Source organism: Seriola aureovittata, chromosome 8, assembly GCF_021018895.1.
Source record: "Seriola aureovittata isolate HTS-2021-v1 ecotype China chromosome 8, ASM2101889v1, whole genome shotgun sequence".
Classification (NCBI taxonomy): domain Eukaryota; kingdom Metazoa; phylum Chordata; class Actinopteri; order Carangiformes; family Carangidae; genus Seriola; species Seriola aureovittata.
This window is the reverse complement of record NC_079371.1, coordinates 11823233-11836462: the sequence shown is the minus strand read 5'-3', so window position 1 is coordinate 11836462 and position 13230 is coordinate 11823233. Positions and strand designations below refer to the sequence as shown.

The 13230-nt window shown below is 39.9% G+C and overlaps 2 protein-coding genes across 6 annotated transcripts in view; one reads left to right on the top strand and one right to left on the bottom strand.

Annotated features, from left to right (window-relative positions):
- fgf13a (fibroblast growth factor 13a) overlaps positions 1–8677 on the top strand; it is a 93636-nt gene extending 84959 nt beyond the window's left edge. For all 4 annotated transcript variants that reach the window (XM_056383370.1, XM_056383367.1, XM_056383366.1 and 1 more), the window contains 2 exons: positions 2717–2915; positions 6668–8677. In XM_056383370.1, the coding sequence (XP_056239345.1) occupies positions 2717–2915; positions 6668–6804 (336 nt within the window). In that variant the 3' untranslated portion in view covers positions 6805–8677. The remainder of the gene's footprint in view (positions 1–2716; positions 2916–6667) is intronic.
- f9a (coagulation factor IXa) overlaps positions 1–13230 on the bottom strand; it is a 128750-nt gene that overhangs the window by 98971 nt on the left and 16549 nt on the right. The gene's annotated exons all lie outside the window — the stretch shown is intronic.

The window sequence follows — 13230 nt, the reverse complement described above, 5'->3', positions numbered from 1 at the left end:
AACATTTGCGGAAGTTAGCTATCTCCTCTATATCTTTACATAGAAAATCATTGTTTACTGCTATGTTATTGGTCAGAAGTTTTACAATCAACAAATCATCTTTACAATAAACACATTACAATAAACTAGTGTTCGACAGAAGAGACAACATATTGACAATTTAGCTAATTTTACTTTGTCTTGATCGTCGAATTATCTACTGAAAAGATGGTAACTCCCCGCTCAGTTTGTCTTACTCAGACTGTTGTCGCCTTATATTAGCGTTAGCTGAGCTTAGAAAAGCATTTTGCACAGAGTAAGGACTGTGCATTTTGTCCCCCTTCACCTAGACTGGCTTTAGGGAGGGAACTCTTTGCCACCTATGTGGACACAAGGAACTATTGCATCAACCAATACAGTAACTCATTAAATGAACGTTTGCAAACAAGTTAACAGAACAATCATGTCAAGTATTGTTTTAAGATAGACTTGAAAAAAGTTGAACCTGTCCTTTAAGGCACCAAGCAGCAAATTGTAGATGCAGCCAAGACACACAAGCCATCAACTGTAGATCTCCATCTTTTCTTGGACTGGAGTTGAGATGAAAGGCAAAACTAAGTGCAGACATTGTCTCTAACAGATATTGATGTCGGTGGCATCAGCTAAGGAGCTCAACTACTGAAGACTAAAAAGGACTTAAGATGTGTGGTGTGAGTCAAACTAAAGCTGACGTTTTTCTGTTTTTCACATGTATTGGTAAAAAAATCTTCACCCCAACTCTGAACCTAAACCTTCACTTGTCTGCATAAACAGGGGTGAAGAGCACAAGTCATTTTACTTGACTAGTCCCATAAATATTTGTCCAAAATAAGAAGTGTTTGGGAGACTTATTTCTTACTGAACTGTAACAGCTCCCAGCTGGTTCTCCAGCCCTCCTGGTGGGCTTGCATTTATTCAAATGGGGTGGTTTGTACCCCTGTGATGTCGCAGCTTAACTGAGAGCTAAGGCTGAGCCAACAGTTTGCATCCCATTGAGGTGATATGTCACAAGCTTCCTGTGACTTTAGCTTTGTTTCTGTTAGAGATTTTTTTTCTGGTGTGGTCTGTGAAGGCTAGATCAGTGAGAAAGGCTGACGAATGATGGTCGTCTGTTACTGTAAGTACGTCTGGGTTTTGTGTCTTCAATGGGCTCTGACTGGGTGTAACAAAAGCCACAGTATAATAAAGTAGTATAGTAGGTTTCTCTTTTATCAAGTTCAACAATTGAACATTTTTAATCCATTACCGTTCACTGCGTTTTACAGTACATAGCTTTTGCTCGATTTAGCTGCACTGTACACAAAAGCTTCAAAGCACATCATCACCAGACATGAACCTCATTCAGTCTTTTGAAGTCCTGCTAGTGCTGAACATGAAGAGTGACGCTGTTGAACCGTTTATAAAAAAAAAAAATCAGAGGCTGTTATAGATGACACCCTGTCTGTTGGTGGCATGTTGTTTGTCATGATCTCACAGTGAGATCTTTGGCCCTGAGGACACATCATCACTCTCACCATTGACACCCACCAAAGTGATGTGTTTGCTAGACCTACTTCAGTCTGAAAGAGGCATCCATCCCTCTCTTTCTAAGAAAGCTCACTTTGTCATTGAGAGTTGACCCACTGGTTATTCCAACTGTATGTTATGGTGGTGTTTGTATATATTGTATGTATTTTAATTTGCAGACTAAGAAGAAAATTTAACCTGCATGGCAAAAACAACTCACTGCTCACTAGCTTCACTCGTCTTTAGCTGCCTTTCCCTCATGCATTGTCCCTCGATCCCTCTCAGGGGGAATTGTCTAACGAATTAGATCGTTTTGTAGACTCACTGCCCAAGCAGCTCTACAAATTGGACAAACACACATATACACTAGTGCCCTTGCGCGCACACAAAACCTTGCCTCAGGGGAAATAAACCTCAGCCACACTGTGTTTACAGCATTAATGGCCAAATTCTATATAGGCACCAGATTCTAAACCGAACAGAAAGGAGGAGTGAACTCTTGCACAGTATGGAGTCTGGAAAATGAACAGCAAAATAACGTCTCCAAGGAGTCTTCCCACAGAGAGTTCATTAGTTAAAGAGATAAAGAAGCAATCTGACAGCATACAAAGATAGGTGGACACATACCTTGCATGCACTACCCAAGTGCACACAGAGTGCATAAAAACATATTAAAGCCCCTTTGTAAAAGCATTTAAATAATTTTGGTAGTTTAAAAAAGGTCAATACTATAATACGTCGTTTGTAAGTTGAGTGGCTATGTCCAACAAAAATCATAAGTACAGTGGACAATACTCTGAAAGATAATGAACTGCCCATACATAATTAACAGCTAGGAGCAAATGAGAATATACTCATCTTGCCTGTATGTTTTATTAATGCTCCTTTGCATCTGTCATATTACAGTTATCTATGCTATAAAGTGCTACATTATTCACGACAGTAAATGGAATGAATAGGTTTAGAAGATTCTCAAGAGACAAAAATCTTAAAGCAGGGGCTTGATCCTTGTGATAGCCAAGTATGCGCTGGACGTGCAGCGCAATGTACCGTTATTAAGTTGCACTAAGTAATTAACTATTGCATTTCAGCTGCTTCTCTTCATAAAAGGATGTCAAAGACTCTTGAGATCTTGTGAATTACTGTCTAACAACTATTATACACTGTAACTGCTTCTCCTTCCCCCCCCCAGGAACACTTTACACCAGAGTGCAAATTCAAGGAGTCAGTGTTCGAGAACTATTATGTGACATACTCCTCCATGATATACCGGCAGCAGCAGTCGGGCAGGGGCTGGTACCTCGGTCTGAACAAGGAAGGAGAAATCATGAAGGGGAACCATGTCAAGAAGAACAAGCCAGCAGCCCACTTCCTTCCCAAGCCTCTTAAGGGTAAGACTGCACAGATCCACTTTTACATTTTGCTATACAACATTAAAAGTCAGGTTACGCTTGATCAGAACTAGTTTGTACAATGTGTTGTCCGACCACGTGGGAAATCAAGTGCTTATAGCTGTTCCAAATGGCTACACTCGAAGGGGGAGTGAAAAGTGAAAAGAAAAAAAATCCCAGTGTGAGGCGAGTGTGACTTTGGATTGTTGTTTATGGAGCGTTACGGGGTGCTTCCGAAACTCTCTGACCATCCAAGAAGCTGATCTGACGGAGAAAACTGGCAACTTGAGAAGAGTGTGGAGCTCAGCATCAGGGATAAAGTTGCTGTACCTACAAAATCTATTGAGAAACTTTCTTGACTAATCAGCAAAGTCACTTTTCTAGCTGGCAAAGGGTTGTTCTTCACTGTAAGAGTCCTTCTCTGAGAACCACTAGCTTGTCTCTGTTTAAATGTCCAAATTTTCACTTCCTGTCCATGTGGATATTCATTTACTATAGACTAAAGGAGCTGCTTTCTACACGACTCTCTGCTGTTTAGCAGTCTCCTTAGAGATGCTGGCATGGACCTATTCAGTGGCTTCCTCTAGCTGGTTACACTCTGCTGCAGACACAATCCAGAATGAGGCCAAGCCATTGTCTGTGACCAGAAGCAGCAGGAACAATATGTTTAATGCTTTGAATAGTAGCACCTAGGACTTTATTTTCTTTACAGTAAAGTCATAGAGAACCCCTCCCATCCAAAATATGCGTGTGGTAGTATGGCTATAGAGAACAGAGGAAAAAGAGTGGAGAGATGGAGAAATGGTTCTGTTCTCTCTGTTGAAAAGGCCACAATCCTTTCATCTTCAACAAGACACAGATTTACCTGTCAACAGAGAGGAGACGCAAAGAGAGAGTCTGTTTTCACTTCAGTGGGATAAAAGAAAAGATTTTTTCCTCTTTTTTTCTGCGTAAGAAATGAAAGGCTTGCAGTGCAAAATACTCAAACAATGACGAAAAGAGGCCATTTTTTTTTTAGATTGTTGATTGTTGAGTACAGTTTGGATTTGTCACATGGGATTCCATTTATAGTTTCACTACATTCTTTTTTGTGTGCACACATTAACATGCCTACTGGCACTGCAGAGTTATTACTGGTATCTAACAAGGTAAAATGATGATTAGGTCATAAACCTAGTGCAAGCATTTGGTTTAGTGAAGTATCAGATAAAGTATTTTATCATATAATGAAACAAGATTAGGTGAATTGGGTAAAATTTAAACGTTATCAGTTGCTTACTTCAAGTGAGTTGTTGCAGTTTTACTTTAAATTTTCTGTATGGTATTTTTTCATTCATATACTTCTTTCAGTATCTTACGGGAAAAAAATCTCAGAATTTTCTCTACCCTCTGCAGAGAGGGTTGATGTAGAGCGTTGCAATCTTCTGAATACACTTAAAAGCAATAGCCAGAGAACGATTGCCTTGCTTTATGCTGAGAGAGAAATACTGAGAAAGACAGAATAAAAAGATAGATATAGGCTGGATGAGACAGTAATTATAACAGATTCCAAAAACCATTGCCCTTCAGCTTCCTTTATGTATTTCAACTAAAAGCAGAAATATAGTATTTTTGAAGTTCAACATCAAATCCAAAATGAGAATATAGCTGCAAGCAGCCATGTGGGGGCCAAGCAGCCCAGTACGCCCGAGTTGCCATGGAAACATGATGTCATTAAGTCAAGGGCATGGTTGTAAGCACTCGCAGCAGCAAGTTTCATGTCAGTTGATTAAAGATTGGCTGAGATATGACTTGATTTCTTGTTTGGCACCTTCACCGTCAACTTGTGTTTGCTCAGTTTTGTCAGGCTTGGTTTGAAGAACATCTGTGTCAATTTTGGTAGAAACCAGACATAGGAATTTGATTTTAAGGCAAGAGCATCAATAGTTATAAAGGCAAAATGTTTATTGTCTTATTGCAGCACCCCCTAGAAGTCAAAGAACACCAGATTTATTGAGCTACCTCCTGATGCGGCCCTGAGTCTATGTACAAAGTTTAGTTTTCATACATAAAAGCATTGCTGAGATATGACCTTACTTCCTCTCTGGTGGCTTTGTCGCAATTTGTGATTGGCTGTGACAATTGAATGCTTTCGAAAATCAAAAATCCATGTAATAACTTTTGTCAGGCATGGTCTGAAGAGGATCTGTGCCAATTTTAATAGGGATTGGACAAAGCTTGTCTGAGGAGGACCAAAAAACATTTTACCATGAAATCCAATAATGTAGGGAATCCAATGTGGCAGAAATTGACACCATAGTGTGCATAGCGTTCAAAAGTATCAGGGGAGTGTCCCCAATCAGTGTGCCAAATTTACCATATGATTGCAGGGGCTGCCATAGACTCCCAAGGCAAAAGATGAAGAATATGATGAATAAGAAAAGGTAGAAACACAAAGCGTGCCTGCACAGCTTGACCCCCCCCCAAAATATGAACTGAAATATCCATTCAACTTCTGTTGTAAGACATTCTCCATCTTTTTCACAAACTTGAAATTATTCATTACTGCACAATATTTACTAAATTTTTTACATAATTTAAATTCCAGATGCAGCTGGTGGTTTTGAAAGCGCTCTGTGAGGGAAAGAGAGAGAGGAAGAGAAATAAAGCAGAATTTGTTCCAGCAGCTCATAAAGATTCACAGGCAGTGGTGTTATAGGGCACCAATTAAGAAGCTGTCTCTGCATTGGCAGTGGCATCTCCTCCAGCCATTACTCACTACTCTTCTGGTTCCAGTCTGTGAGCCTCAGCCCACAGCCTCTCATTCTGTCTTCCTCTGGATGAAACAAGTTCAACTCACGTCATTCAAACCCAAACAGGAAAATCCTCTTAGAATTCTTGCAGAAAGCCTGGATGCAAAACACAAAGAGCTGCCTTTATCGGGATAGTGTGTAGTCTGTCAAGTGGCGTCTGTCACAGAAACAGTGAGGTTTGTGTAGAGGAATGTGAAAAATGACTAGGTGGATGGGGATTTGTGTTTAAAAATAAATAGCAGCAGTGGTGTTGTGGTGGAGGAGATACACTAATCCTGAGGTCAGCTGCCCACCATTATAATCATCTCCATTAAATAATACCAAGACTGGTACCAATCATCAGCAGTTTCCCAGAGAAACCTTGCCATTGATTGACATGTATACACAAGGATGGTCTCTGGATTGCTGCTGTAACAAAAAATGCTGGGCTAAGTGAAGTGTCTGAAGGACTGCGTTTGCTGTTTCAGGCACAGATTCCCTTAGGAATGAACATCAAATAGCATTCTAGACAGAAGAATGTTGACAACATCCTGAAACCAAAGACTGTGAACCTCAGATTACTGATATTTCTTCTGAAAAGCGACTGCTGAGGTGCAGATTGGACCAATGCTGCATACACAGCAAAGCTAAAGCACTGGCAACTCCTGAATTTATAATGCTATGCTTATGTAGGATTTTTTTTTTTTTTTTTTTTTTTTTTTTAATTCAGCACTAACCTGGTCTGCTGTGATCTCTTAATTCAGTCTACAGGGAACTATAAGTAAAATCTCATGTCATACTATCAGAGGACTTGTTCTAATAACCAAAACAGAGTGCTTTTAAACTTATTTCCTTGTCATCTGTATACTATAAGTATACAACTATTAGTTTTCTGTTATGGTTTGTCTCATGTAAAAAAAAAAAAAAAAAAAGAAAGTCAGCTTGTCTGATCTGATTTACACTTGTCTTGTGTTTCCACAGTGGCAATGTACAGAGAGCCATCCCTCCATGACTTGACAGAGTTCTCCCGCTCCGGCAGCGGCACGCCCACCAAGAGTCGGAGTGCCTCGGCTGTGCTCAACGGAGGCAAAGCTGTGAGCCAGAATGAGTCGACGTAGCCCGGTAGCCGAATCCAGGCCTGTGGCCGAACCACGAAACCTTACCTCCAGCAGAGCGTGAATCCAAGCAGACTTCTCTCACCGATCAGCGGTTCAGGACTAGCTACGACAACTAACCACACACAAACACCCAGACAGCATCAATAAAAAATTAAAAAAAAACCCACAGTTAGGTACCATCCTGATCAATCATTGTTTCCATCTCAAAACAGCATCAAAAGTAAGAAACTTAACAGCACATAAACCATTCTGGACTTAAAAATAAATTAAAATTTTTCTTTTGGGCTTGAGATTTATTTATTACTTTGATCACTCTCTTTCGGTGATTATTGCGTACCACTTAGCTCATCTTTATCTTATTTTATTTTTCTTAATTTCCTGCGGACAATAACTTTTTCTTAGGTCATGTAGACACCAAGCACTCGTGCATCTGTCAGACAGGGACAGGAAGTTAGACATGTAGGCGTTCAGGGCAGCCAGTAATGGTGCTGGTCTACAAGGCTGCAGTGGTACAGTACAAGCCCTGATCTCTGTCTCATCCATGCTTCTGTGAATACAAAGCCTATAAACTCCCTGGTGTGGCACAGCCTAGAGCTGCTGGGACTGTGGCCAGCCAGACGGTAGCTCTCCTGCGTCCTAGTGCACACGCTCAGAGACTGAGCTCTCTAGCATGGGAAAATGAAGCCTATGTTCAGCTGACCTGAAATATAAGGGACAGTGTGGCTCTCTTGCAGTTTTTTTTTTTTTTCTTTTCAGAGATGCCACAGCTGCACCTTGTTGGTTTTTTTTTTTTTTGTTTTGTCCCCTCTTGTTCTCTTCCCTTGTCATTGTTCAGTATTTGTATTTTTGTTGCTGTTGCATCATTGAAAGGGGTTCCAGCACACCAAAGACAGAACGAAAGAGTTTCCCTTTAAGCCGCTGAAAACCAAGCCAGTATAGAGGCAGAAAGCTGGAATTTTTTTTTTCATTGTACATTATTGGTGAAAGAAAGCAAAGATTTTGAAGGAAAAAAAAAAAAAAAAGAACAATGGACAAAGGAAGTGATTTTAAACAATTTGGAGTTGGCAGCGTGCTTGATGTTGTGCTTTTTGCTGATATGCTCAATGATCGAAGTATGAAACGATTACTCTGTGTCCCCATTCCCTTCTGTTACCGCTGTGTTCACAACGTCTCCGTCTCTTGTCCTCGTGATCTGTTTCTTCCCTCTGTGCTTGTGTCATACTTCGACCCCCCCTGCCATCCTTTTTTGTGGACTTCTCTTGACTGATACAGTTCACCATAGGAATATGGTGCAAGCCCCTTCCCAGGATGCTTGTTATGTGTTTGAGTAACTTATTGTGGTGACAATATTTTCTATATTTAAAAAAAGAATACTGTGGACTTTTAGGTGGCTTAACATTTTATAGGACACGTCATATTTGTAAAAGTGAAAAAAAAAAAAAAAAGAAAAAAAAAAAAACGTACAAAAACGAACATCTTCCCTTTCTTGCACAGGGCATGTACAAACACAATTATGTACAAAAAGGACCCTTTTTGTGGGCTATGTACTCTTCCCTTCAGCTACATAACTTCTTTCTGGTACATGCTTCTGGGAGGCTTTCTTTTCTTGGTTTCCTCCGGAGGTGGTTTGTATTAGGTGAACCTATCTGTTGCATGGGAGAAAGCAGGGAAATTCTGGTCTAGAGCTGCATGATGTAGGCTATGTGTATTAACCCATGTTGGATCATGTGTTCCAAACTACCAGGCTAAATCTGATAAAACAACATATACAGGCAGACACTGTGGCTGTCTGATAACTTCCAGTTGTTTATTATTTGTTGTATACACAAAAATGCACTGAATAAAATGTTTATATTAAGATATACTTTTAAAATGTGTCAGACTTTCTTCTTTGTCCTATTAATTGTCTTATTTATTGCGCCGAGCAGCCATCGCAATTATAGAGAAGACTGGGTTTTGGGAATTAGATTCTAGTTGGCAGGATCTGTAATAATTGGTGGTGTAGATGGTGGGAATCATCTGCGCTGCATTCTAGTGTGAAAGGCTTGCTCCCTAGAGGAACCCCTGAACATGCACTCATACCCGATAACTTTCCTATCTGCGGACGCCAATGTATCACATAGAGGCGGGGTATAACCATAATTGCCTCAGAGTTGAGGCTGGTGGTCAGGTTCGTAAGGCTCATTCCATCTAATAAATCAATATCTCCTTTGGATTTGAAAAGCTGAAGACTAGCTACTTGGAAATTGCTCTGTTTTCCCTGTGTCTGTATGATTGTTACCTTGACTCAGTGACATCACATATTAAGTAAAATCACTTTTACTTCTTTTCCAAAAGGCTGACCTTGAGATTGGGTTTTAGTAAAAATGTTTCAAATTCTCTCATCCCAGGAAAGAAATCACGCTTGGGCCAAGATCACATACCAAGACCCAACAGCCTCAGGAACCCTTCTTGGTGTGAGGAACTGCAGGTTGCACAAGATCAAATATGTCTTTACTTAATAATTAGGCAAATACCAAAAAAAACAAAAAAAAAACAAAAAAAAAAAACAACAACGATCCTCTTTGATGGGTTAAATTAGAACAGTTCAGCGCTATAAGGTCTTTGTATGTGCAGAGAGGATGTGACACGAGGTAGTAATTACCTGGCGAGTGTGTCAGTGCTAAGAGAAGCTGGGAAAGAATGAGCTGAATGATGGCATGACACTGTGTTAACCTACCAGGCTCTGTTAATAAGGTCAGCCCTCTCCCTCACTGTCTCTGTCATCTCGGAAAGAAGCACTTTCTTTAATGAGGGGTTTTGTCCATGATCACTCTGCTCTGATCGTCGCCCACAGTGCATGTCAGGAATGATAAGGGTAAAGGGTTTCAAGATGTGACAGAAAGAATGAGCAATGTAAGAAAAAAGTCAAAATACAAGAACACTGAAGGTTTTCTGAATTAATTTTCTGAATAAAGATGTTTTTAGGATAATGAAAGAAAAATAAAAGAAATAAAAGATTACATTAAAAATAAATGACTGACACCTTTAAATCTCTTATGTGATGACTATTTCTAAAAAAAAAAAAAAAGAAAAATAAAAAAGAAAAACAAACATTAGCTTTTAATCTTTTTTACCCTTTTTGTAACTCACTCCTACAAGATGTACAAGTGTTTAGCTTATATTAAATCTGAATTCAGAATTGCATATTCTAATCAGTGGTGGACTGGATAGTGCATACACAAAGTTGTAATGCTGTACATTAAACAATGTATCTTAACAGAAATTATGAAATGAAAGTTACTAGTCCGCATGCATTTAGTGAGCCAAGAAGTCTGGAAGTATCATGCAGAAAAAAACAACAAAAAAAAAGCCTGCGGTCGAAAAATTCAGATTTTCTGTCCAGAGAGCCGCTAATGTGCAGACAGTTATCATCTAGACCTTTGAACACCAATAAGGACCATGGAAAATAAAACTACAGAGAGAGTGCATTGGGATGGACAATGGATGGATTGTTATTCTGAATTTTAAATTAACAAATACTGTTGCGAACTAACTCAGATATAGAATGACCTTTAAAAATCCTTACACAGGTATAAAGATATACAGCAAGTCACTGAGTCATGTCATTATACAAAAGTGTAAGAGCAAAACAGACTTTTTCTGGTTGCTACAGCCTATTGTACAACTCTAGAATAAGCTCACTCTTATAGAGTAGGCATCAATTTGGTCTTCGGAGACTGCCTCATTACGCCCATTGCCAGCACAGACAGGAGAACTAATAGGCCCCTGTAATATAGGCCCTGATATGAGCTACTTCATCGTTCATGTAGTTTGACATCCCCCTACTCCCTTCATTTCCTTTTGCCCATCTCTAGACTCCATTCATTAGCATGGGACAGTCCAATTTATTAACTGAGGCTGCCTTCCTTGTTCAGAGATGGTGATATGAGGAGCAGCCTCTCTCTCTCTCTCTCTGTCTCTCTCTCTCTCTCTGTCTCTCTCTCTCTGACCAGTTATTCTGCCCTTCACTTGGTCAGACTAATGAGTCTTCATGGAGCCCCAAAAAAAAGAGCAGATGCAAATCTGGATGGTGTTAAGTCTCATGCACAGAGACACACAGCCACACACGCACATACGCACATGAAGCAAATCTATTGCCACTCCAATGTGCAAGGATTTGAGATCTTCAGTGAGAGCAGTCTGATATAATCTGTCACAAATCATACAGAGCTGATGGAGCTGTGATATGCGAGCACTGTGTACCTGTGAATGCTATAACTCATTACCCTTTATCACTGCCAGCACAGGCTGGCTGGCTCCATTCCTCTCTCCCACCCAGCCTCTCTTTCTGTCTCTCCGTCTTTGTCATCTCCTTCACAAATGCACGGGTGCTTTGTTTTAATTTTCAGTGCATGTGTCATGTGCACAAATCACACAAATGTTTCTATAGACTGCTTGGCCGAATGGCAAGGCTCATAGCATGATCTTTTAAATTATTGATGCATTAATATTTAATAAAATATTCATTAACGCTTCACATAAACAATAAAATATAAAGCTACAGTAAAGAAACCACTATTAAATCATTTAATAACAAATTACATTCACAAAGAACAATTTACAACCCCCTCATATGGCAAGTAGAAGGATTTGTATCAATCAATAGATTCACCTGTCTAAAAGTCAAAGCTGAAAATTCAAATCCATATATTGTTCATATTCTTTCCATGCCATTTGGATTAGGAGTTCTTCCCCCAATACAACGCTGATTTTACAAATGTGTATTGTTGCATTTTATGACCTTTTTTTTTTTTTTTTTTTTTTATAAAAACAGTGTCGTCACAAGAGTTGCGTTATACAGAAAACAATTTTCCACCTGCCAGTCAAGAAGTCATTGCATGAAATTACTCTCATTATGAAACAAGCTGGAATGATTTGCTCCTTGCATTCTGCACACAATTTAATGTCCAGCAAACTGGATTAAGTGCAGCTACCAAGAAATATTGATGCTTTTACAACCTATGAGAGAAGACAAAGACAACTGAATTTAATTGACTGGCTGACGCAGAAACCTCCCACGAGGGGCAGCTGCAGCTCTCATTTACTTCTCTTCCTCTGCTCCCTCTCCTTTATCTGTTGGTTGTAGACAATTTAGTAATCATCTACTCTATACATTGATATGCTATTAACAAATGAAAAGGGGAAAATAGAATTTACATGTTTGGTCTGTTGGAACACGAAGCTTTATTGTCATTGCTCACAGAAAAAGGACTACACCAAAACAAACAGTGGGGAGGAATTGCTATAAGGCTCAAAACCCTGGAGACATACCAAGTGTAAATCGACGGGAGTGGGGACAAAGAAAAAGTGACAGGGGAACAAAATAGGATAGAAATGCTTAACAGTGACCCAGACAGCTAGTGTTAGGAAACAAAGTTGTATATAAGACCTCCTGGGGAGAAATGAGTGACACCTGAGATTAGTTACTGTGTAAAAACAGTGCACAGCGCTGGCACATGACAGAAAAAACAAACCCAAAAAATAAGCCCATATTGTGACGGTAGTCAAACACAAAGGCTGACTAACATTTTGCATGCCTTTGGCTCATACGAGAAGAAAACATGGCAGGTTGAAAAACTGACGAAATTGAATGAAATGTCCCGCTGTTAACCCTGTTTCGCCAGGCCTCTCACTTCCTAACACCGAAGTGTTCTCTGTGAGCCAACAATCCAAATAGAGTTTACTCCTGTTTGTCCCTCTAACAACCTCTCTTCCATCATCCTTCTTGTGTGCCCCTAGTTGGCACAGAAAAGACAGTAGCTTCATTCTCAACTGATTACCCTGAGCAGAGAGTGTCTCACACCTCTGCTTATCAGCGCTACCAGCACATCAGAGCGCCAGGGACAGACAGAAAAGACGGGAAAGACACGCTGCCCAGCGAATGCACATTGATAACATCTACCACAAATAACATCGGACATTACTGTTTCCCCCATTAGGGGTGCACTACAGCTGGGGTGTCACCTCCTGCTTATTCTTCAGGCTATAGTTGGATTTAATGTGGATTGTTTATCAGAGAAGGGAGCTCAACCCATTGGTGATAACTGAAAAAGAAACTAAAAAAAAGGTAAGAAATCAGAACATGGAATTTGTGACAGTTTTGTCTTGCGTTGGCTCCGTTCTCCAGTACATCACATTGAATTTACAATGACGCACTGAGTATAAGGTTACAGAGCTGACTTTAAGCCTTGAGCTGAGGATAGTTACATTTACATCAGATAAACAGGGTATAATATGTAGCCCTTTTCATACATAATTCATCAATTTAATTTGAGAGACAGTAATGTGAATGACTTACTGAGATCTGTAACCCAGACATCAGTAGACACTTGGGATGTTCCTTGAGGCCTGTGCAGCAAGTATAAAACATGCTTACATGGACTG